We start from the raw sequence: 25,929 nt of genomic DNA, 5'->3' as shown, positions 1-25,929 counted from the left end.
AGCAGTCTTCCTGCCGTGGCCTCCCAAAGTACTGGGATTACAGGTGTTGAGTCACTGCACTCAGCCTGCCTCCCATTTAAATGCAATAAAGGAATTAACTTCTTAAGGGAATCAGATTATAAATATGTTAAAAGTGGAGATTGCTTGGTATTTGCTTGTCATGTGATTAATCATCCCTTACTGTCTCCACCTTATAAAATTGCAAACCCTAATATTTGGCTGCCTTAAAGTGGGACGTGTCTGTGTCTTGCCTTATGTCTCTCCACACAAAATGAGTGTAGGGTCCTCTGCTGCGACAGTAGTGGTGCCTGCTCCAGCGTGTGACTCTGCACCCTCTCTTCCCCTTACAGATTTTGGGATGACGCGAGATATCTATGAGACAGACTATTACCGGAAAGGAGGGAAAGGGCTGTTGCCCGTGCGCTGGATGTCTCCCGAGTCCCTCAAGGATGGAGTCTTCACCACTTACTCGGACGTCTGGTATGACAGCCTTTACTGCAGTGCCAGCCTGGACCCCCCAGCCTCCTCACTTCCCACCAGCTCAGTCTCCAGGGCTTTACCTTTCTCTGTTCATTGTTACCCATTTCCAGCTTTAGCTCAGTGTTGTGTGAGCCACGCTTCTTCATCATTGAGGTGTTCCTGTTGTCAGTGGGCTAGCTAAGGGCAGAAGGGCATTTGTGGGATTTTAAAGAATTTGTGGGACCAGCATTTCTTTCCATCTTCAGTGGACACCAATTATGTTTCCAGGAGCTGGGATGTGCCAGAAGCCATCATCTCTTTTTGTTTCTCCCCTGCCTGCCTTCTTTCTCTTTTCCTCTTTAATAAACAGATACTGTCTGTATGTCTGCCTCACCTAATCTAACCCTCAGATTGCAGACAGTGCTTTATTTAGACCCAAAGCTTATGAGTCCTGATTGTGTTTTCCTGCTGGTCCCATCTGCTGTCTGTCTTTCAGTGGGCATCCACCGTTGCTGACCCAGGGATGGTTATGGGAAGCAAAATGTCTCCCTTAATTGTAAACAGTGTCTTCTAGCAGAAGCTCATCGGCCGAGGGATCAGAGGCCTCTAGGTAGTATTGTTTATTGTGGTTCCTTGGCAACGTTGCAGAGAGGCGGTCAGGTTCTGAAATACAAATGAGGTTATTGGCAGGCTGAGGCCCTGGCACAGGCACCTTCTAGAATGTCAGCTAGTGTCTTGGCTTTCCTCTGGGGGGATCCCGTTGCTGTTGTGTTACAGAAATGGTAGTTGTTTACTCCAACAGTCTGGATGACCGCATAGAGGAACTATTTCAATAGTGACTGACATATTTTTTTTTTAACCTCGTAAACCTTTCACAGTTCAAGGGCCTTGGATCTTATTTTGAAGACAGGTGCAAATTGGAAATAGCATTTGAATATGACCTGGCAAAGCATAATTGCTTCTTGAGCTCAAGTATGAGATCTGTTTTGCAATCAGCTTGTCCAAGATGGTTATCTCTTTACTGTCAAAGCAAAGTGCTCTGCATGGTTTTTAGAGATTGGGATGGTGAGGAGAGGGCAAGCCTGGGTACGTGCATGCATCTGTTTATTCTAGGCTTTGTGCCTCCAAAAGCTTGGAGGTCAGCTTTGTAGTATAATAAAATAGAAAACTATACAGCCAGGGAGAACAGAAGCAGGATAGAACAATAAAGTGTTGTTAATATCTCTCAGGCAAATTTTACCCAAATTCTGACTAGCAGTTATTGCTACAAGCAGCAACAAAGGGACATGGGGCGTGTTCAATGCCAGTTTCTGTCCATTTGACTACATAACTACTATGAACCAATACGAAAAGATACGTATAAACATGAATAGGCGTTTGGTATTCATTCCATGAAATGTTCAGGCATTGACTGTGCTTCAGGTTTTGTTTGGTTTTTAACACAGGCTTTGAGAATAGCACAGGTCAGGAAGGCTAGGGCGTTGGAGTAGGTTTCTCAGCTGTCCAGACTCTGAACTAAATCTGTCCCTCTCAAAAGAATGGAAATGATTTTAGATTGCATTCAACAGCACAAAGCAATGATTCCTAAATAGTTAAAAATCTAGAAAGAAACACAAATTTATTTGACTTTGTGGAAGAGACCCCAGAATTTTAGGATTTGGGATGTATCCCTGCAGTCAGGCGCAGTCCCCAATGCACCCACAGCATCTTTGACAGCTGGTGGTTGAGCTTCTGCTAAGAGGTTTCTAGGGACTCCATGTTCACTTCCTCACAGAGGTAGGCCAGCCTCATGCTTTAGACGTCCTTGTTCTAGGCAAGTCCCTCGTGTTCTGCTGCGTCAGCCTCTGTGTGACACCCATTGGACCTTCTCTCTGTAGCACAATTGCATACCTTGCTCTGTTCTTGATAAGATAGGTCTAGGAATCATCTAAGGAGGTGTGTCTGTTCTGGGCAGAAAACCTCCAGGTTTCCTGCTGTCTTCCAAGACTTCATTCCCAGGCCCTTGGGCGCTGTAGCTGCTCTCCCCGCAGCTCCCTGTAGCACCTGTCCCTCTGAAATGACAAGGGTGCCCTCTAGGCATGGAGCAAACCAGGCAAAGGACTGGGGAACTGCACCCCACAGCCTAGAGCTGCGTCTTCTTCCTGAGCATCTGGATCACCCAACACATAATCTTTATTTTTTATTAAGAAGCTTTCCAAATAGTCACAAATAGCCAAGGTTATTTGCTTCTTTCATGGCGAATTACCATCTGTGGGGAATGTGGATTTCTTTGTAGGTTTTAATTTGCTGGTGAGTGGGCCATTGCTACCATCGCCTCCTAGTGTGGGGAAGTATAGTTACTGAATGCTGCCTCCATCCAGCACGGGCATTGTGGGGGGACTTACAGCTGCAGGTCTGCTCCCTGGGGAGACAACCTCAAGATTCCTAATTAAAAAGGGCTTTACACAGAGACATCTAATGTTTGAAGATTAAACCTGTCCATGAAATGGAAGACTTGATTTTATATGAAGTCATGAATAGCCAACACCACATAGGAAAATACCGGCTTTGAAAACCACAGAAGTGTTGCATATTTCTCAGTGCTTCTGACTGGCTGTGTGGCTGTGTTAAACCTCAGCTTCTCTGGCCTTCGGTTGCTCCATCTGTAAGGTAAGGTCTGTCTAGAGAAGTCTGTGGTACCTGAATAGAGGTTTAAATGGCTGCTGTGGCAACTGGTATTGGGTAGAGATGGTTCAGTCTCCACACCTTGCAGTTGTCACATTAAGCTGTGAAGGACGACAGACTCCAGCACTTGGTGGCCCTCGGTGACAGGTGATGCTGACCTCAGACAAGAGTTGCTCAGGAGATAGGCTTTGCAGTTCAACTTGACAAGCATTTGTGGAGAGCTGGGTCTGCTACCTCCTGTATTGTTGCCTGTGTGTGATGATAAGGCTCTAGGGGGTGTGGAACATGCAGGGAGGAGGAGGAGGATGATGATGATGATGATGATGATGATGATGATGATGATGATGATGTCGTCGTCGTCCTGGTCCTTGAAGGATAAAGTCTTGTGGAGAAGAGGAAGCAATTCTGACAGTTTGGGGTTGCAGAAGCCTTCACAGAAGAGATGAAGTTGTGTAGGCACCCTAAGTATGGATTGTCACAAAAGGAGCACTAGGAAGCGGGGCAGGGCAGGGTGGGGGGTTCCTGGCAGTGAGAATACTGGGCAGGCATGGCAGTAGGGAGCGCCTGCTGCAGATGGGGTTGGTGGGGTTTCCTTGGGGGACTTAGGCTGCAGAGAGATCAAGCCAGGCCTCAGCTGTTGTGTTAGGGATTCTGGACTAATTCTTTAAGCCCTGTTAAGGTTTCTGAACCAGAGGGTGATTAGAGCTGTGCTTGAAGAAGTTCTTGTTAGCCGGAATATACGGCTGCGTTGAGCAAGACACTGTAACCAAAGAAGAGAGGGGTGTGGTGGGCAAGGCAAGGAGGATCCTGCACACTGAGGGAGCTCTGGGGGACAGAAGGAGGGTGCCAGACCTTGGACAGATGTGAGCCTGAGTGGACAGGTCGCAGTGGGACTCCGAGGATGCCAAGGGCATGGGTGACAGCAGGCAGACTGCTCAGGTGGAATAGGCATCAGCTGCAGGGAAGCCGGGGAAGAACAGGGCACGAATCAGAGTTCAGTGTGAGACGCACTGAGTTTGTGGGTAGCCCAGTAACCGGGAACTTGGAATGGAGCAGTTGGGCTGTGAAGGCCAAGGTGGGAGCCATGCCGTGAGAATTGGCTGCCTGCAAGCCAGTGACACAGCCAGGAAAGGCACGTGGGGCAAGAGGAGAAGTGGGCCTGGGAGGGAGCCACATCCTCAGGCCATTTCCCAGACCAGCCTGCAGTCAGCAAAAGCAGAGAGCTAGTCATTTCTTCTTTTTTATTTTATTTTTAATTTTTTGTTGTTGGAGAGCTAGTCATTTCTTGTGCCAAGCTGCATTTCAGATGTGTGGGTCCTACTTGCCACTGGCATCTGAGGCATGCTGCCCGTATGGCTGGGCTGGTTGCAGAAGGCAGAGCTTCCTGCAAAAGCTGAGGGAGAGCCCCTTCTCCCCTGGGCCCAGGCCTCTCTAAGCTGCGCTGTGGCCTCTGGGTCTCTTGTACAACCTGAAGATGACAGCATTTGTTGATCACTTGCAGTTAAAAAGGACCTTGGGTTGGTCTGTCCTCTGATTGCTAAGATTCTATTTCTGTCTAGCATCTACTTTTAGTATCAATTTGTACAAAAATTTTTGATTCACCGAAAGTAGCTGAAGCAGTGAATAAAACATTCTCATACAGTCAGGGGCCCTGTGGACTTGGGCACAAGGTCAAGGTCCCAAGAACTCTTGGTGGAAAATCTCCTGCCCCAGGTTCTTCCATGAGGGTTGACCAGCACCTGTAGCCCAGGACAGGTCCAGCTAGAATCCCTGCCCCTACTTGCTGATGAGTAGCCTACTTTACTCCGCCAAAGGGAACCACGTGGAAAGGCACACAGGCCAGGGAGAATTTGTGAATTATGGAGATTTGCCCTGGGAGGGCACATTTGTTTTGCAGATTCCAGCATTGTCTTTTTTAACATTCTGTCTGAAATTTGTGTACGTGTACTATCTGTTTTAATTTGTTTTCCAGTAGTTTGATCTTCTTTTTTTTTTTTTTTTTTTGAGACGGAGTCTTGCTCTGTCACCCAGGCTGGAGTGCAGTGGCCGGATCTCAGCTCACTGCAAGCTCCGCCTCCCGGGTTCACGCCATTCTCCTGCCTCAGCCTCCCGAGCAGCTGGGACTACAGGCGCCTGCCACCTCGCCCGGCTAGTTTTTTTGTATTTTTTAGTAGAGACGGGGTTTCACCGTGTTAGCCAGGATGGTCTCGATCTCCTGACCTCGTGATCCGCCCGTCTCGGCCTCCCAAAGTGCTGGGATTACAGGCTTGAGCCACTGCGCCTGGCCAGTTTGATCTTCTAAACTGACAAAGCTGCATGCATGGCAGAATTGCTCACTACAAAGTTATTCCTCAGCCAGCTTCTCTGCTTAAGGATTCTTTCTCCATGATACCCCCTACCAGCCAGTGCAGCCCACCCTGGTCCCCCCACCTATGACACAGGCCCTCCAGGCCAGCAGCTCCGCAGCTTTGTTGGAGGTGGGGGAGCAGCAGGAATTCTCTTCTCCCTTGGCCCAACTGGACCTCAAGATCCCTATAGATCTTTTAAACATTCCAGGACCCAGGCCCTCACCCGAGACCAATCAAATCAGAGTTTCTATTGGGTGTCCAGGCCTCTGTTGAAAACCTCCCGAGGAGATTCTCCTGTGCAGCCAGCAGTGAGAACCACTTGGGTAGAGGTTTCCAAAATTGTCTGATTATAAAAATCACTTGAGGAGCTTGGTAAAGCTTGACTGTCCCAGGCCTCATTCGAGGCTACCAAGTCAATGTCCATGCTGGGGCTTGGACAACAATGTCATTCATTTTGGGTTAAAGCCAGTTTGGGAGGTACTGCCTTGCCAGGTAAATGGCTGGGACTAGGTAGATGACGAACCCAGTATACTCTGCGTTCAAAGCACAGATCAGGGGCTTCCTGACCATGCAAGGGATGCTGAAAGTGCCCTCACCATCACCTTCATTAGCTCTACCACCAGGGCTGAATTTAGTCTATGGGGAACATTAGCAGCAACAAAGGGAGGATGATGTCCTACACTTAGCCCAGGGCCTGGCTCGCTGTCTGACAATCACTGTCACCATAGTAAGGACAGTTTCTCTGCTCAGGATGTAAGAGTGCTGGAAAGTAAGGGGCAGCATGGTTCAGTCCATCCCTTTCCAAGCTCCTCACAGTTTTTTTCTCCCTGCAGGTCCTTTGGGGTTGTCCTCTGGGAGATCGCCACACTGGCCGAGCAGCCCTACCAGGGCTTGTCCAACGAGCAAGTCCTTCGCTTCGTCATGGAGGGCGGCCTTCTGGACAAGCCAGACAACTGCCCCGACATGCTGTACGTACTTACTGGGCCCCCTCAGTGCTCCTCTGATTTCTCTTCTCAAATGCCGGTTTTCCTTGGTCACAGGGATTAGATTAAAGCCATTCTCTCTGGTCCTTCGCCTCTCTGGCCAGGCGCGGCTGAGGAAAGGTTCGTCCTCATGGAAGGAGCTGAGTTTGGTTGGTAGACCTGTGCCTTTCCATGGGCACCTTAATTCTACCCTATATTCCTTAACGCTTTCGTTCTGACTTGCAGTTCGCACTATAGTTTCTCAGGCCAAATGTCTCTGAAATGTTTGGCCAGAGTAATCCATCCTTATTCATCCTCTCCATGTGAGGTTTTGTTTCTTTTTAAAGAAGGCAACAACACAACACTTTTACTACTCTGAAGTCAAATTCAAGAGCCCCCCGCCCCACCTCTGGCAGGCCTGAGAGAACTGCTGCAGTGAGTGTACACAGAGCTGCATGGTCAGGACTCCAGCATGCGCCATGTAGGGTCAGCTTAGTGTCTTCTGAACCCTGCCCCACATGTCTTCTCTGTTAAGTGTTCACAAAAGTCATAAACCATCCAAGTAACATGCTCTCCAGAGCTTCATCCACTGACCAGTGTGGACCTGGAGTGTGTGTGAACTGACATCCCTGCGAAGCGCTGGTGAATTTGTCTTCTCATTGCACTTTTTTTTTTTTTTTTTTTTTTTGAGCTGGAGTCTCGCTCTGTCTCCCAGGCTGGAGTGCATTGGCCTGATCTTGGCTCACTGCAACCTCTGCCTCCCGAGTTCAAGCAATTCTCCTGCCTCAACCTCTCAAATAGCTAGGATTACAGGCACCCACCACCACGCCCAGCTAATTTTAGTGGAGATGGGGTTTCACCATATTGGCCAGGCTGGTCTTGAACTCCTGACCTCAGATGATCTGCCTGCCTCAGCCTTCCAAAGTGCTGGGATTATAGGCATGAGCCATCACACCTGGCAACCCCACTTATTTTGAAAAAACACTTTGCAGCTTTTAGTCCTAAGTTTTGTCAGATGACAAGAGAGAGTTTGTGATGCCTCCCAGTGATGGTGAGGCCTCACTACTCAGCACTCCCTGGAGAAGCCCCACTTTTGGTGGAGGACTTACTCTGTGTCCATGGATGGTGCTGTTGGTGGCTCAGTGGAGGTCAGAGCTGCTGGAGCAGGGAGGCCTCTTTGTCTTTCCTGGAACGAGTTTGAGGAGGGGGTGAAGGTGTTCTGGTTCAGTCGTCAGGTGCACAACAGGTACAGGTTGGGAACAATGACTTTGCTTTTGACATGCACTTTAAGGCAGGCTTCAGAGATTGTTCTGGATCTCCATAGGTGAACATAAAGGTAGGCTCCCACTAGTGTCTCAAGACCAATTCAGGAGATTTCCAGAAATGCTTTTCAGGACAGGCCTGGCTTCACTTTGGAAAGGATCCTGAGGAATTACTGGGCTGTTATGTCTGCATGAAGGCACCCAGCTCCTACCTCTCACCCATCCACCCACCTGGAGCCAGCACAGACTCAGGCTGGGTCCACAGTGGCGGGATGATAAATACAAACCAGACGTGTGTCAGGTGAACAGGAGGGAATGCGGGCTCCAGCAGCCACAAAAGCTTTGCTCATTTGGTCCCGTACAATGTGGGCCAGGAATCCAGATGCAGGTGTTCTTGTTCTCAGCTCAGAGTAGCAGGAGGCAGAAATCAAGATGTCAGTGGGGCTGCGGTCTCACCTGAGGCTCAGGGCCATCTTAAGGCACCTCGTTCTGCAGTTGCAGGACTGAGGTCCCCATATTCTTGGCACCTGTCACCTGGGTACTGCTTTCAACTTCTGGAGGCCAAGGCCACTCACAGTCCTTGCCATATACACCCTCCGTAGGCCTGCTCATAACAGCAGTCTATTTTTTCAAGACTGATAAGAGGATCGCTCTCTACTGCTTCTACTGGTTTTTTACCTGATGAGGTCAGATCTACCCGAGATAATCTCTCCCCTTTAAGTGATTCAGTCAACTGATTAGAAGCCTAATTAGAGGAGTGAAGTATCCTCTCATGTTGACAAGTCCCACCCATACTCAAGTGAGGGGATTATATGGGATATTTACACCAGGGGCAGCAATCTTGGGGGGCATCTTAGAATTCCATAGTCTCAGAAATCATTGTCCTTATCAAACAATCAAGGTGCTATTTTTGTTTCATAGCACTTTGAGTGTTGCTACAAATACTGAATCCCTAAGCTCCTGTAAATGGCCTGCCTCTGGAGGGCATGGGGTGGGGAAGACTAGACACACACCCCTGTGCTTTGGGAGTATGTTGGCTGGGCGTCATGCTCAATTAGCTGCTGCTTCTGAACATAGGTTCAGCTAAAGTGTATCCCAGGCAATGGACACTGTGTGTGGAATTCAGAAAGGTGGCTGCAGGAAGAATGCCAGGGAAAGCCAGAGTGAAGGCATCACCCTCGCACAGCTAGCACATGTCGGGGTCCCCATTGTCCTATCGAGGCAGGGCCAGAACCGGAAAGTTGGCTGGTGCCCTGGGCCTGTGCCAGTGATGGCAGGCTCCTCTTCTCTGAGGGTGGCACCTACAGATGCAGAAGCACTGGGTTTCCTGGAGCCCTCATCAAGCAAACTTGCTAGCATGGCCTCTTCAGAACTCCACAATCCAAACTTGGAAGAGACTCGAAAGACCACTTAGTACCTTTTCTTACCCAGTATAGAAATTCTTCTTCTCTCTGTGTTAGTTTTTTATCGCAGTATAACGAACTACCCAAAACCTACTAGTTGAGAGCAACAGTAAACATGTATTATCACTCAGAGGTTTCTGAAGGTGAGGAATGCAGGAGCGGCATAGCCGGCTGGCTCTGGCTTGGAGCCCTTCTCACGGTTGCAGCCCAGCTGTCCACTGGGGCTGCAGTCATCTGACAGCTTGCCTGGGGCAGGCAGACCCACTTGCAAGGTGTTGCTGCATAGGTAGTATGCCCTGCATGAACCACCCTGTTCTACATGGGCCTCTCCATAGCACTGCCCGAGTGTCTCAGGATGTATAGCTGGCTTCTCTTAGAGCAGAGTTCGGCACACTCTTTCTCTAAAAGGCCAGCTAAAAAATATTTTTGACTGTATGGGCCCATACGACCTTGACTGTGACTACTTGACTCTGCCATTGTGGAACAAACACAGCTGGAGGTGTCATATAAGCTAGTGTGGCTGTGTTCCAATACAATTTTATTTTTGCATACTGAAATTTGAATTCCACATAATCTCTTGTGTTGTCACAAAATATTCTTATTTTGAATTTCTTTTAGCCATTTACATGAAAACCATTCTTAGGCCATAGACCTTGGAAAACTAGGCAACAGGCCAGATTTTACCCACAGGTACATAGTTTGCCTGCTGTGTCCTAGAGTAAAAGATCCAGGACCTGAGCAGAAGGCACAACGTCCTTTCTGACCAGACCTCAGAAGTCACACTCTGAAGCTCCCACCTTCTCCTTCAGGTTACACCATGTGGGAGTCAATCACATGGGGATGTGAGCTCCAGGACACGAGGGAGAGGACCACGGCTACTCCCCTGCTCCCCACCAACACACACACACACACACACACACCCCCCCAGTGCCCCTCACAGGTGACCATCCGCTCCACACTTTGAGTAGTACAGCCACTGTTTTCTTGTCAGCCATTATAAGAAAAATCATGCTTTCGAGTCTGAATATAAGCCATGGAGTATGAGGGCTGACGACCACTGAATTTGCATAAAGGTACAGTGCCAGAATCTAGGCTAATATTAGAACTGGTGGTATTTTAGCAAGCTTAGAAACAGCCCATGAAAGCAGGTGTGAGTTTTGCTTCTGTGGTTTGGGGTGGGTGAGGGAGAGTGTGTTGTTTTTGTGCTTTCTCTTTGACTCGGGTAAACGTTTATCTACAAGAGACTTGTGGGATTCTTACTTGGTCCACCTCCAGGTAACTGGGGTCTTAATATTAATGTAAGCTGCCTGGGATGCAGCCTACCTGCCATGGGAAACGCAGGGCACTTCCTGTTCCCAGCATAGAGTGACAAGGAAATTTACTCAAAGCGGTTACTCTGACATTAAGTGTTTACTTCAGGAGGCATTTCTGCTTTGCCATCGAGAATTTTTCTCCCTTCCAAGAAAAAAGTAGAATGAAAGGAGGCAATTTGGTTTCATAGGGAGTGTCCATGTTGTCATTCTGAGTTTACTGATGAGCTTACGTGAGAAAGGAGGGTTCTGGGATGGGAGTTCTGTTGTTACAAGACATGAAAGAATGGCCTCTGTTTATCCCAGAGAGGAGAGTCCGTGAGCCCTTGCGAGTTGCCCTGAAACCTCTGCCAGGTCCCAGTTGAGAAATTGTGTGAGTTGTGTGGTTCTGAGATCTGAACAGGCACTACCTGGTGACATTGGGGGGCTGAAGGAGCTCAGTGGCTGCAGGTGAACTGGAGCTCACCATCAGGAAGTAGCCAGATTCTCACCCCTCAGTGTCACCGAGTGTTCTGGCTTTAGAGGAAGGACTCCATGGTCCCCAAGCAACGGGGTGTTGAGGTCTGAGTCTCAACGCCATGACTCAGTGTGAATTGACTCAGCAAGTACCACGGCATCAGATTTGGGTTGTGGTTCCCTGTTGGGTCTGTACTTTAGATTGATGACAAAGCCCATCCTCAGCCTTATTTCAGCCCAGATCTCAGTATTTATGCCACAGATGTTGTTAAGCCCCTCTGGGTGCATGCTGACGCTGAGGTCACACAGATGAGCCAGGAGTGGCCCTGGCTTTCATGAAACGTAGTGACGTAAAAGGTCCCAGCTCTGATGCTCCGGGATAAGGGCCGGGACAGAGGTGTGAACGCAGCCGTGGAAAAGTTGGGCTAGGAAGCCATTTGTTCTGCTGGTAACACTTCCACAGCTCCACGTGTCCGGACTCTTGCCAGAGATGTCTTCGGTCTGCAGGATTCAGGAGGGAATCTGAACTTTTAGCCTGGAGCATTATCAACTAACAGATGAGTCTGAAACAAACTTAGTGAAATCTGATGGTTTTTTGTAGTTTTTCCCATTGCTGGAATCCCGGTTTGGTTCTGCGGGAATCGAGTGCTTGAGTGGGATCCAAACAGGCAGGAAGGGCGCTCCTGCTCAGTTATTCCCAGTGAGCTCACGGAGGCACACAGGCCCCATGTCCTCCTGGCTGAGGCATGGTTCCTAAGACAACCCTCACTGTTGAGGACTGCCGGGAGAGAGACACATTCAGCCCTGCAGGTCCTCTGGGAATCCGGTGAGCGTCGGCAGCATGCGGGAATGTGCGGGTGCCTCATGGCCTGCTGACATCCCACACAGGTCACAGCCTGTCCAGTTCAGGACATCAGGGCCAAGAGTGGAATGGGAATACAGAGGCACCTCCGTGTGCTCATCCTGCTGACCATCACCCAGCCTCCAGGGCGCACAGCTGGCCCCCAGGAGGCTGCTTCCCAGCAGGGCAGGAATTCCATTTGAGTCTTGTCCCTGTTCCAGAAGGGCCGGGTATGTGTCCCCCAAAGGGGAGAGCATTCGACAAGGATGGCTCCAGACTTGCCAGAGCTGACCCATGGGGGAAAAAAAAAGGTGCTTTTTAAAAGATGAGTTTTATCAGCTCACACATCCTTCTAGAGTCTAATGGAGATTTTTTATATGTGTGGAAATAGTAAACAAGGTCTTGAATCCCACAGAGCAAAAAAGACTTCCTTTTTTGGGCAGCCCTGGAAGGGTTGTTACTCTGGAATGGTTTAAAAGAGGCATCACATGGCTTGTTTGTGCTGATGTCACTGCCTCGCTGCCCCTCCAGTGGCACCTCCTCAGTCCCCGGCCACAGGGCACAAAGCCAAGCACATCTCATGCTCTTGGCCCGGGTACACTTCTGCCCAGGGGCAAGGCAGCCGGAGAGGAGTTCACATCCCAGCCATATGAAGATGCATTTCATGTCATTATGGCCTATTTTAATTCTTTTTAACCCCGATCGTTTTTCTTAGGCAGTGATGGGGAGTATGGAAAGGCAGGCTTATTTGTCATCAAGCTGCCAGTTTTTATCACTGCAAAGCACATCCCTGTGACATCTGTGACTGTCCCTTGGACAGTTAGGCGAGGGAGGGTCTCCTGGTGGGCCCAGGGTTACTCTTACTTAGATTAAGAGAAAATTCCTTTTTCCGGGGTCGTTGGCAATCAAAGTGTAGTCATCCTGTTGCACAGAGAACTCCATCCCAGCTCCACCCTCATGACTTTCGTAACCTTGGACAAATTATTTAATGTCTGAGTGCTTCTGTTCCCCCGTCTGTAACATGGGTGTATATTATAGTCAGCACCTGCTTCACAAACTCGTGAGGACTTCATCAGTTCACACACATAACTGCCTCACTGCCTGGCACCTAGTGTACACACGGCATTCTACTGTGGGGTAGACTTAAAATTGTGGCTAAAGAGATGCTTTTCCGGAAAAGTGGCCACATGGAACTCTCCATATCTAAGAAGCATACTGTGGGGTGCTTCATATTTTGTCTAATTCCTTTACCCCCAGAACAGGAACCCGCAACCTTCCTTCTGTAAAGGGCCACATGGTAAATAAGCATTTTTAGACTTGCAGGCCACGGTCTCTGTCCTAATGTCCTCAGCTGGTAGTTGTAACTGGAAAGCAGCTGCAGCCCACATGGAAATGAGGGAGCATGGCCCATGCCAGTGCAGCTGATGTGCAGAGGTGGGTAGCCCCGGGTTAGACCCTGTGGAGATGCGGGCCCCCAGGCTCCAGAACGCTGAATTCTAGTGGATTCTGGATGGCTCTCCCTCACACCTAGGCCCACCCTCCCTCAAGGTTGCACCGTCTCCATCTGAAGGAAGCTGCCAGGTGGCCATTAGAGCCCTTCTCTTGGCAGGCCAGCTTCCAGGCCGAGTGGCTTATCTTACATCAGGGGCCTCCCCTTGGAATTTTCCCTGAAAGCCAGAGATGGGCAGGTGGTCCGTAGTTAAGCAGCCGGCCTGACAGGAGGCTAGATGCCATTGGGTGCTTTGAGTTTCCTAGATGTGGAGAGTTCTATGTGGCCACTTTTATGGAAAAGCATCTCTTTTAGGAAGAATTTTAAAACAAAGAGGAGAGCTTCCTGGTGAGAACAGAGGTGGAAAGGAAGGCACTTTGGTTTCACACTCACGTAAGAGGGCTGTTGGCGGTCACTCCTCAGAACTATGGCCAGCCCTGGACGGTAGCCAGCTGTACCTTTTTGCCCCAAAAGTCTGTTTACCTGGGTCTTTCTGCGTTCTGGAAGCTTGTCAAAGCCCGGGCCTTTCCTGGGTCAGGGCAGCCGGCTTTCCTTGTCCGCGTGTGGCTGACTGTTTTCGTGGGGGGCCCTGGCCACAGCTGGCAAGACTTCCTTTGTCCCATGCGACTCTGAGGGCCTCACAGATATTTGCAGCCCAGGTGCTGTCGGAGCCCAGCCAATGCGACCAAGACACAGCACAAGCGTCATCCTGTTCTGCCTGTCCTTGCTTGTGGAGTGGACTCGTGCCCAGGGCTCTCCTTGCTGGCTCATTGGAATCTGGCTTCGGGTCTACACTGGGCCTCTTGTTTGGTCCAGAATAGCCTGGCTCATCGGCTGGGGCTTGCCTGTGCAGGGCTGGAGCAAGCAGGTGCTAGATGGAGACAGCAGCAGACTCGGAGTGTGTATTTCTTCGTGTTGCAAGCCTGGCCTCATGGTGCCTTCTTCCTTTGGTCCTCTGCCAGGGGTAGCCCTGCACCAGGAGGAAGCTTAGAAATAACAGGTGGGACCTGGAGAGAGAGCGTTGGGGAAGCTGCGGTCACTCATCAGCCTTCTTAGAAACCGGGGGTTTCCTGCTTTCTAATTCTGGAAAGGATGTTTCAGCAGTGGCTGCATGAGATGTCTCAGATAGGAAACTGCTTATTTTTATTTCTTAGCACTGACACCATAAATAATACCTGTAACGATGGACAGTGTGGACCTAGATTAGTGCTTCTTGGGAAAGGAGAGTTTGGGTTTTGTACTGTGGTAGTGCTGGGTGAAGTGAATGGAACCATACAAGGTAAAACAGGAGACTCTGAAGGCCACTTGGGCCATCCAGGCAGAAAGCCAGGGACGGAGAGGGACAGTAGGGTTGTATTCAGTGCTCCCACCATACACTTATAGGTGGGAAACCACTGCAGGCGGCCCATGAAGCCTCTTGGCCACATACGCCCTCCCAGTTTGGACCCCCCTCCCATGTGTCTTGGCTGCAGGTTTGAATTGATGCGCATGTGCTGGCAGTACAACCCCAAGATGAGGCCTTCCTTCCTGGAGATCATCAGCAGCATCAAAGACGAGATGGAGCCTGGCTTCCGGGAGGTCTCCTTCTACTACAGTGAGGAGAACAAGCTGCCCGAGCCGGAGGAGCTGGACCTGGAGCCAGAGAACATGGAGAGCGTCCCCCTGGACCCCTCGGCCTCCTCGTCCTCCCTGCCACTGCCCGACAGACACTCAGGACACAAGGCCGAGAACGGCCCCGGCCCTGGAGTGCTGGTGCTCCGTGCCAGCTTCGATGAGAGACAGCCTTACGCACACATGAACGGTGGCCGCAAGAACGAGCGGGCCTTGCCGCTGCCCCAGTCTTCGACCTGCTGATCCTTGGATCCTGAATCTGTGCAAACAGTAACGTGTGTGCACGCTCAGCGGGGTGGGGGGAGAGAGAAAGTTTTAACAATCTATTCACAAGCCTCCTGTACCTCAGTGGATCTTCAGAACTGCCATTGCTGCCCGCGGGAGACAGCTTCTCTGCAGTAAACACATTTGGGATGTTCCTTTTTTCAATATGCAAGCAGCTTTTTATTCCCTACCCAAACCCTTAACTGACATGGGCCTTTAAGAACCTTAATGACAACACTTAATAGCAACAGAGCACTTGAGAACCAGTCTCCTTACTCTGTCCCTGTCCTTCCTCATCCTCTCTCTCTCTCCCTCCCTTTCTCTCTCTCTCTCTCACTCTCACTTTTCTCTTTCTCTCTGCTTCATAATGGAAAAATAATTGCCGTAAGTCCAGCTGGGAAGCCCTTTTTTTTATCAGTTTGAGGAAGTGGCTGTTCCTGTGGCCCCATCCAACCCCTGTACACACCCGCCCGACACCGTAGGTCACTACAAAAAAACACGTGGAGATGGAAATTTTTACCTTTATCTTTCACCTTTCTAGGGACATGAAATTTACAAAGGGCCATCGTTCATCCAAGGCTGTTACCATTTTAACGCTGCCTAATTTTGCCAAAATCCTGAACTTTCTCCCTCACCGTCCCTGCGCTGATTCCTTGTGTCCGGAGGCATGGGTGAGCGTGGCATCTGGTTGCTCCATTTTGAGAGACACGCTGGCGACACGCTCCGTCCGTCTGACTGCCCCTGCTGTGCTTCTCAAGGCCACATGCACACAGGTCTCATTGCTTCTGACTAGGTTATTATTTGGGGGAACTGGACACAGTGGGACTTTCTCTCAGTGAAGGTGGGGAGAAGCTAAACTGGCTTCCCTGCCCTGCCTCCCCACCCCCGCCCAACCCCCAAGAATCTGGTGGCCATAGGCCCTGAAGCAGCCTGGTGGACAGGCTTTGAGTCAAGGGGCCCCATGCCTGCTTCTCTCCCAGCCCCAGCTCCCCCGCCCACCCCCAAGGACACAGATGGGAAGGGGTTTCCAGGGACTCAGCCCAACTGTTGATGCAGGTTTGCAAGGAAAGAAATTCAAACACCACAACAGCAGTAAGAAGAAAAGCAGTCAATGGATTCAAGCATTCTAAGCTTTGTTGACATTTCTCTGTTCCTAGGACTTCTTCATGGGTCTTACAGTTCTATGTTAGACCATGAAACATTTGCATACACATCGTCTTTAATGTCACTTTTATAACTTTTTTACGGTTCAGATATTCATCTATACGTCTGTACAGAAAAAAAAAAAAGCTGCTATTTTTTTTGTTCTTGATCTTTGTGGATTTAATCTATGAAAACCTTCAGGTCCACCCTCTCCCCTTTCTGCTCACTCCACGAAACTTCTTATGCTTTGTACTAGAGTGCGTGACTTTCTTCCTCTTTTCCCGGTAATTGATACTTCTACGACATAATTTGCCATGAACTGTTTGATGCCTTTTTATAAATACATCCCCCCTCCCTGCTCCCACCTCCCCCTTTAGTTGTCTTCTAACCCGTAGGCTCTGTGGGCACGAGGCTGGTGAGGGCACGAGGCGGAAAGAAGGCCGGGCACCCGTCCTGAGAGGGCCGTGGTCCTCTCCCCAGCCCGCCCTCACAGCATTGGAGTCTGTTACAGTGCAAGACATGATACAAACTCAGGTCAGAAAAACAAAGGTTAAATACTTCACACGTCTTTGTTCAGTGTTTCCACTCCACCGTGGTTGAGAAGCCTCACCCTCTCTTTCCCTTGCCTTTGTTTAGGTTGTGACACACATATATATATTTTTTTAATTCTTGGGTACAACAGCAGTGTTAACTGCAGACACTAGGCATTTGGATTACTATTTTTTTTAATGGCTATTTAATCTTTCCATCCCATGAAAAACAGCTGCTGAGTCCAAGGGAGCAGCAGAGCGTGGTCCGGCAGGCCCTGCTGTGGCCCTCGCCAGCACCCTCACCAGACCGACCGACCGACCTGTCTTTGGAACCAGAACATCCCAAGGGACCTCCTTTGCACTGGCAGGGAGTGGGACCCTGGGATCCAGGCTGGCCCAGGGCGGCATCCTCAGGGCTGTGCCAGCTGGAGCGCCAGGTCGGGGCAGCGCAGACGCCACGGTGGCCCAAGAGCCCCTTTGCTCCCTGCCAGGGGACCGGGGCTGTCTGCCAGGGGACCGGGGCTGTGGTGCTGGCCCTCTTTCCCTCGGCCAGGAATCCAGGTCCTCGGGGCCCAGGGGTCTTGTTTAGTTTTGTTTTGTTTTTAGCACTTCTCACCAGAGAGATGACGGCACAAGAGTTGCTTCTGGGATGGAAATGTTTAGGAGTGAGAACAAAACTGGGATACGGTGATTGCTAGTTGTGACTGAAGATTAAACACAAAAAAAAGTCTGTAGTGCTTTTTTTGCTTGTCAGCAGTTTGTCTCACTGCTTTCTCTAGCCTCTATCCCATAGTGTGTTCCCTTTTAAAAAAGAAAAAAGAAGGTATTATATGTAGGAGTTTTCTTTTAATTTATTTTGTGATGCCAGTTTCAATCACTGTAGAGAAGCCCCATTATGAATTTAAATTTCAAGGAAAGGGTGTGTGTATGTGTGTGGGGTGTGTGTGTGTATGAGTGATGGGACAGTTTTTGATTTTTTGGGTTTTTTTCCCCCCAAACATTTATCTACCTCACTCTTATTTTTTATATGTGTATATAGACAAAAGAATACATCTCACATTTCTCAGCACCTGACAATAGGCCGTTGATACTGGTAACCTCATCCACGCCACAGGCTCCACACCCAGGTGATGCAGGGAGAAGCCAGGCTGTATTCCGGGGTCAAAGCAACACTGACTCACCTCTCTGCGTATTTCAGACAGCTTGCCTTTTTCTGAGATGTCTCGTTTTGTGTTGCTTTTATTTTATTTTATTTTATTTTATTTTCTATCTTGGTTTCCACCAAGATGTTACATTTTTCCTCCTCTCCTAGCCAGTGGCCTTGTGAGGCCAAGGAGGGCACCAGAGCACACTTTCGGGGGGCCACCAGGCTGTCCCTGGCTGGTTGTCTTTGGAACAAACTGCTTCCATGCAGATCGAACACATTTCATCCTTAAGAGAGCAATTGTTCCTCAGGTTCTGAGGACAGGAAGGTGTCCAGGCAGCATAGTCTCTGTGAGAATCTCCTGGGTAAAGGCATATTGGGTTTGCTCCCCTTGCTGCTGCTCCTGCATCCCTGGAGGAGGCTTGCACTGAGGCAGGGCCATGCAGCCATGGCTGCTGCATTCATTCAGCACAAAGGTGCAGCTGCAGCAGCAGCTGGAGAGTAAGATCTGCCCAGCCTGTGCTCCAGAATGCAGAGGCTCCTAACCTCAAAGCCAGTCCCTAATAGAACACACACAGGAGCAGAGTCCCCTCCCCCTCCAGGCTGCCCTCTCAACTTCTCCCTCACCTCCTCCTCCCCTAGGGGTAGACAGAGATGTACCAAACCTTCGGGCTGGAAAGGCCAGTGGTCGGCGCCGAGCCTCCGTGGTGTATCACCCCCCCCCCCCCCGCCAGGGCTGTACCTCCGTCTGTCCCTGGTCCTGCTGCTCACAGGACAGACGGTTCGCTCCCCTCTTCCAGCAGCTGCTCTTACAGGCACTGATGATGTAGCTGGGAAATGTGGCGGGCAGCTTTCCCCAAGTGTGGATGGTTCCTTTGCAATTCCAGTACTAAGTGAATGCGCTCAGGAGCCTTTTTCCTCCTTCCAGAACAGGACCCATCTCTCCCAAGACCCCAGGGATCTTAAGGTCATTGAGAAATACTGTTTGATCAGGGTTTTCTTCTTCCACACTGTAGGTGACCCCTTGGAATAATGGCCTCTCCTCTCTTTTGCACATACCTACCGGTTTCCACAACTGGATTTCTACAGATCGATCAGCTGGTTATAAGGGTTTTGTTTAAACTGTCCAAGTTATTGATGTCATTTTGTTTTTGTCTTATGTAGGTGGCTTTTCTTTAAGTAGAAAACACTAGCAGTGTAGTGCCCATCATAACAAATGCTTCAGAAACACTTCAATAAAAGAGAAAACTTGGCTTGTGTGATGGTGCAGTCATTTTACTGGACCAACCCACCCACCTTGACTATACCAAGGCATCATCTATCCACAGTTCTAGCCTAACTTCACGCTGATTTCTCCGCCTCTTGATTTTCCTCCTTTGTGTCCAAATAATCTTAAGCTGAGTTGTGGCATTTTCCATGCAACCTCCTTCTGCCAGCAGCTCACACTGCTTGAAGTCACGTGAACCACTGAGGCACATCATGGAATTGATGTGAGCATTAAGACATTCTCCCACACAGCCCTTCCCTGAGGCAGCAGGAGCTGGTGTGTACTGGAGACATTGTTGAACTTGAGCTGTGTGAGACCCAGACCACCCCAGGTCTCCTTCGTTTGACATACCGTTGGATGTCATGACGTTTGACATACCGTTGGAACGAGCCGCCTCCTCAGAAGATGGAAGACCATGTTCGTGGCCGACCGGGCCTCTCCTTCTGGCCTGTTTCTTAAGATGCGGAACCACATTTCAGTGGTAGGAAAAGTGGCTTCGTAAAATAGAAGAGCAGTCACTGTGGAACTACCAAATGACAAGATGCTCGGTGCAAATAGGGGTGCTTTGGGATAAAAGATTTATGAGCCAACTATTCTGTGGCACCAGATTCTAGGCCAGTTTGTTCCACCGAAGCCTCTCCCACAGCAGTCCACCTCTGCAGGCTGGTGGCCGAATGGCTTGTAAGTGGCTCTGTGGCAAGATCACACTGAGATCAGAAGGCTAGGATGCTTGTCTAGTGTCCTTAGCTGTCACATTGGGTCCTTCCAGGGTGGCCAGACAGTGTTGGTGGCCACTTCTTTCTAAAACATAGGCACCCTCCTGGTGACAGTGACCCGCCATGGTATGCCTTGGCCCATTCCAGCAGTCCCAGTTATGCATTTAAAGTTTGGGGTTTGTTCTTTTCGTTAATGTTACTCTGTGTTGTCAGCTGTCTTTTCATTTCCTGGGCTAAGCAGCATTGGGAGATGTGGACCAGAGATCCACTCCTTAAGAACCAGTGATGAAAGACACTTTCTTCACTCTGAAGTAGCTGTTGGTACAAATGAGAACTTAAAGAGAGGATGTTATTTAGACTGAACCTCTGTTGCTAGAGATGCTGAAGATACAGACCTTGGACAGGTCAGAGGGTTTCATTTTTGGCCTTCATCTTAGATGACTGGTTGCGTCATTTGGAGAAGTGAGCGCTCCTTGATGGTGGAATGACCAGGTGGTAGGTACGGAACCATTGTCACAGGGATCCTGGCACAGAGAAGAGTTACGAGCAGCTGGGTGCAGGGCTTGGAAGAAATGTGGGCAATGTTTTGAACTTGTTGGTTTTTGAAGCTATCAGACCACATCAAGGCTCAGCAGTCATCCATGGGCATTTGGTTTCAACAAAGAAACCTAACATCCTACTCTGGAAACTGATCTCGGAGTTAAGGCGAATTGTTCAAGAACACGAACTACATCGCACTCGTCAGTTGTCAGTTCTGGGGCATGACTTTAGGGTTTTATTTTGTTTCTGCAACAACATAATCACTCATTTGTATGTCCACGTGTGTGTGTCCGCATCTTTCTGGTCAACATTGTTTTAACTAGTCACTCATTAGCATTTTCAATAGGGCTCTTAAGTCCAGTAGATTACGGGTAGTCAGTTGACGAAGATCTGGTTTACAAGAACTAATTAAATGTTTCATTGCATTTTTGTAAGAACATAGAATAATTTTATAAAATGTTTGTAGTTTATAATTGCCGAAAATAATTTAAAGACACTTTTTTTCTCTGTGTGTGCAAATGTGTTTGTGATCCATTTTTTTTTAGGACACCTGTTTACTAGCTAGCTTTACAATATGCCAAAAAAGGATTTTTCCCTGACCCCAGCCGTGGTTCAACCTCTTTTCCCCCCATGCTTTGTGCCCTAGTTTATAACAAAGGAATGATGATTTAAAAAGTAGTTCTGTATCTTCAGTATCTTGGTCTTCCAGAACCCTCTGGTTGGGAAGGGGATCATTTTTTACTGGTCATTTCCCTTTGGAGTGTAGCTACTTTAACAGATGGAAAGAACCTCATTGGCCATGGAAACAGCAGAGGTGTTGGAGCCCAGCAGTGCATGGCACCGTTCAGCATCTGGTTTGGTTGGTCTGGCTGCCGTCATTGTCACGCAGTGCCATGGACATGGGAAGACTTGACTGCACAGCCAATGGTTTTCATGATTACAGCATACACAGTGATCACATAAAAGATGACAACTCTGGGGCACACAGGCCATTTGCTTACATGCCTCGTATCATGATTAATGCTTTTTGAAGGCAGAATCCCGAAGATACATATCTCCAATACAGAAAACAATTCTTTTTAATAAAAACTACAGCATACACAAAAATTTGTTCTAAAGTTTGACTCCACTTCCTCTAACTCCAGTGGATTGTTGGCCATGTCTCCCAACTCCACAGTATCTCTGTTGTGGGAAGCACTGGGTTTTTGCACTACATGGGAGAAAGACCCGGAAACTATTTGGGTTGTTTTCAACTTTTCATTTGGATGTTTGGCGTTGCACACACACATCCACAGGTGGAAGAGACGCCTGGCGAAAACACCTGTCTGCTTTCTAAGCCAGTGAGGTTGAGGTGAGAGGTTTGCCAGAGTTTGTCTACCTCTGGGTATCCCTTTATCTGGGATAAAAAAAATCAAACCAGAAGGCGGGATGGAATGGATGCACCGCAAATAATGCATTTTCTGAGTTTTCTTGTTTAAAAAAAGTTTTTTTAAAAAAGTAAAAAAAAAAAAAGGTAATAACATGGCCAATTTGTTACATAAAATGACTTTCTGTGTATAAATTATTCCTAAAAAAAACCTGTTTATATAAAAAATCAGTAGATGAAAAAAATTTCAAAATGTTTTTGTATATTCTGTTGTAAGAATTTATTCCTGTTATTCCGATATACTCTGGATTCTTTACATTATGGAAAAAAAAGAAACTGTCTATTTTGAATGGCTGAAGCTAAGGCAACGTTAGTTTCTCTTACTCTGCTTTTTTCTAGTAAAGTACTACATGGTTTAAGTTAAATAAAAGAATTCTGTATGCATTTCTATCTCTGGTTTTGTTTTGTCCCTCCTGGAAGCATCACCACACTTTGGTGGCAGGGAAGCTGAGCTACGTGGGGCACGTGTGTTCACGCATGTTGCCTGGAAGCATTCTCCACAAAAGCATTGCCTCTTCTCTGACAGCTGAGCTTTCTCAGCATGCAAATTGCTAGTGAAGACGACAGGGAAGCTATTCTATTTCTCACTCCATTAAATCATCTGGAAAGAAATTTGAATGCATACATTACGGAAATCTGTACTGCAGTTCTGACTGATTTGTGGACTTTTTTCCTATACCTTCCACTAACAACAGTCAGGCCAAGGCAAGTCTGATCTGCATGACTCCAGGGCAGAGGACTTCAGTTCTTCACATTTCCGGTGTGCTTTTTGGTCTTTCACAGCTGACATGCCCGCCTCGGGGGATGCTGGTGAGAACCCAGTGGGCCACACACAGGATGCGGCTCACTGGAGGAGCTCCAAAGTCTTACTTACTCTCTAGCTGCTGCTTAGTGATCTCTATCTGCCCCAGGGACGCTACAATGTAAATACTATTTTTGTCAGGGGAAATGGCTATGTATGGCAAGGTGCGAATGTTCTAGAATCAGACTAAGGATTCATAGACACATCAGGAGGAGAAGCTGGTCATTTCCCTCAACTTTATCATGGGAAAATAGCAAAATCAGGCCAGTAGAAGAAGAGCTGCCTAGCTATGTGTAGGTAGGAGAAGTAAACCAAAGACCATGGTTACTTCAGACCTGTTGAGCCTCAGAAGTGTTTGCACCTAAAAGCAAAAGGCCTTTCTGAAAGGGGACTCTCTGCCGGGCGCGGTGGCTCACGCGTGTAATCCCAGCACTTTGGGAGGCTCAGGTGGATAACATGAGCTCAGGAGTTCGAGACCAGCCTGGCTAACATGGTGAAACCCCATCTCTACTAAAAATACAAAAAATCAGCGGGACATGGTGGCAGCTGCCTGTAGTCCCAGCTACTTGGGAGGCTAAGGCAGGAGAATCACTTGAACTCGGGAGGCGGAGGTTGCAGTGAGCCAAGATCGTGCCACTGTACTCCAGCCTGGGTGACAGAGTGAGACGCCGTCTCAAAAAAAAAGAGGGTACTCTCAAACTTTGCATTGCTTCAGGGTTACTGCTCACTGTTGTCACCGAGTGCCTGGCACTCAGGGGATCTTCTTTAGGTGACTGATGACAAGGAGGTCTCAATTCTGAGACTGGAAAACCTAACAGGGCCTCCCTCTTTCCTGGGCAGGTTGGTGCTGCACTTGCAGGTTGCCACAGTGCGGTCTGCACTTGGCCTGCCCAGCCAGAAGGAGCAGCAATGTCTAAGGATGAAGGTGCTGGGTCTTTAGAAGCATTAGAACTTTTCCCCCTGTGCCATTTCTTAAGACTGCAAGCCCTCAAGAGCTGGTTCTTCATTTACCCTCCCCAAGTCCAAGTGGGCAGTTTTTGTAGGGTTCTAATGTTACTAAAAGACCTTCACATTCATTCTCTCACCAGGTGTTCACAATCACCCTGCAAAGAAAGGATTTTAATTACTCTTACAGATGAGCAAACATACAAGCATGCTCAAGACCCCCCTTCCCACCTCCCCGCCAACTATTAAATGACCAACCCAGGACTCAGCCTTTTCTGCTGTGGTTCTCAAACTGACTTCAGCACTGCCAGAACTAAGCAGGCTCTGTGCATACTGACAAGGGATGCTGGGCGAAGTACACAGCCCAGGATGTGAATGAGCCTTCTGGGGTTCTCCCTGGAGAACTTCAGAGGCCACAGTGGGGGAAATGATGGGGAAGTTCATGAAGAGGGAGCTCTGGGCCTCCCAATTGGATAATATCTAAAAATTTTAAAAATGTTATGGCATGCTGCCAAGGAGTCTGAAATATAACACTGGAGCCCAGTCCTGGGGGCCCCTTGCTTGACAGTGTCCTGGGACAGAATTGCCCATAGCACAAGCAGATCTCCACATTACCAACCAGGCAGCCAGACCTGTCCACACCACCCAGCACCACCTCCCCCATCCCCCAACATGCGGGCTTTGATCGGTTTTCTAGCAAATGATCCAGGTATACTTGCAAAGGGAGTCCTCTAAAGGCCACTCCAAATGCAAAAAGTGTGCTGGCGGCCTTGACTGGTTCCTTTGGTTTTTTTGTCTTCTTGGGCTTTTCTTGTTTGTTTGTGGGTGGGTGGGGTGTGTGTGTGTGTGTGTGTTTGTTTTTGAGACGGAGTTTTGCTCTTGTTGACCAGGCTGGAGTGCAATAGTGCAATCTCGGCTCACTGCAACCTCTGCCTCCTGGGTTCAAGCGATTCCCCTGCCTCAGCCTCCCGAGTAGCTGGGATTATAGACACCCGCCACCACACCTGGCTAATTTTTTTTGTAATTTTAGTAGAGACTGGGTTTCACATGTTGGTCAGGCTGGTCTGGAACTCCTGGTCTCAAGTGATCTTCCCGCTTCAGCCTCCCAAAGTGCTGGGATTATAGGTGTGAGCCACCGTGCCTGGCCTGGTTCCTTTGTTAGGAAACTGCAAATGCTTTTCTTAGTAGTGAATGAATCTGAACACTAAATGATGAATTTTTTAAATTTAGTCAAGTGAAAAATGGTAGCTGTAATCACACCAACATGAAATTTCCCAGAGCTTAGCTATCTTCGCTCACTTCCTCCAGAAAAAAAAAAAAAAGCAATGTTACCAATAGGACTCCCAATGGAAATCTGCCCCTAGAAAACACTGAACAGGTAGACTCTTGCTGGGAGAAGCCTGGCACAAGACCCAGCGCTGTGTCATAAAAGCAAAACAAAAGATGAAACAGAAAGGAGATTCTGTTTTTAAAAAGGGATGACACCATGGAGAGAAGCTAAGCCCAGCTATTAACCTGTGCTTTAGGACCAAACACTACCAGTATGACTATAAAGTGGTGCAGCTGCTGTGCAAAACAAAATGGCAGTTCCTTAAAAAATTAAACACAGAATTAGCATTGAATCCAGGAATTCACCTCTGGATGTTTACCTGAAAGCAAGGACTTGGACACGTATTTGCACACCAGTGTTTGTAGCAGCATGATTTGCAACAACCAAAAGGGGCAAGTAACATAAGCGTTCATCTAAAGATGAATGGATAAACAAAATGTGGTCGATACCTACACTGAAATATTATTCAGCCTTCAACAGAATGAAATCCTGTCCCATGCTACAACATGGACGAACCTGGAGGACATGAGGCTGAAATAAGCCAGATGCAAAAGGACCAGTGCTGCATGACTCCCTCATGTGAGCTACCTAGAGTCAGATTCATAGGGATGGAGGGTGGAATGGTGGGCGCCAGGGGCTGGGAAGAAGAAGGAATAGGGAGTTAACAGGCCTAGAGTTTTGGTTTGGGATGAGGAGAAAGTTCTGGAGATGGATGGTGGTAACGGTTGTGCAACAAGTAAATGTACTGTGTACTACTGAACTGTAAGCTTGAAAATTATTAAAATGAGTAAGTAATAAAAGGGGCAAACACAGAGACAGAGAAATCATACAGTAGAGCCTCAGTGGCTTCAAGGCTACCCAGGACCTGGACACACAAGCTCTAAGGCAAGGAATGGGGCCCCTGGAGCAGTGGCTGTCTCTATGCTTCTGTAAGCCTCTCCAAAACAGGTTTGTGGTCCCCGTAGTCTGGGCAGGATCACATAGACCCACTGTGTAGATTTTTAGAAGAAAACAGAT

General features: G+C 48.6%; 1 protein-coding gene across 1 annotated transcript in view; it reads left to right on the top strand.

The window, feature by feature from the left end:
- IGF1R (insulin-like growth factor 1 receptor) overlaps positions 1 to 15,334 on the top strand; it is a 270,338-nt gene extending 255,004 nt beyond the window's left edge. The window contains exons 18-20 of the mRNA XM_011969828.1: positions 351 to 480; positions 6,305 to 6,439; positions 14,667 to 15,334. Coding sequence (XP_011825218.1) covers positions 351 to 480; positions 6,305 to 6,439; positions 14,667 to 15,048 — 647 coding nt within the window. The 3' untranslated portion in view covers positions 15,049 to 15,334. The remainder of the gene's footprint in view (positions 1 to 350; positions 481 to 6,304; positions 6,440 to 14,666) is intronic.
- Positions 15,335 to 25,929: the final 10,595 nt, after the last annotated feature.

This window comes from Mandrillus leucophaeus, unplaced genomic scaffold, assembly GCF_000951045.1.
Source record: "Mandrillus leucophaeus isolate KB7577 unplaced genomic scaffold, Mleu.le_1.0 Scaffold91, whole genome shotgun sequence".
NCBI classification, from domain to species: Eukaryota; Metazoa; Chordata; class Mammalia; order Primates; family Cercopithecidae; genus Mandrillus; species Mandrillus leucophaeus.
Note: the sequence above shows the minus strand (reverse complement) of the source record. Positions and strands in the feature narration are given on the sequence as shown.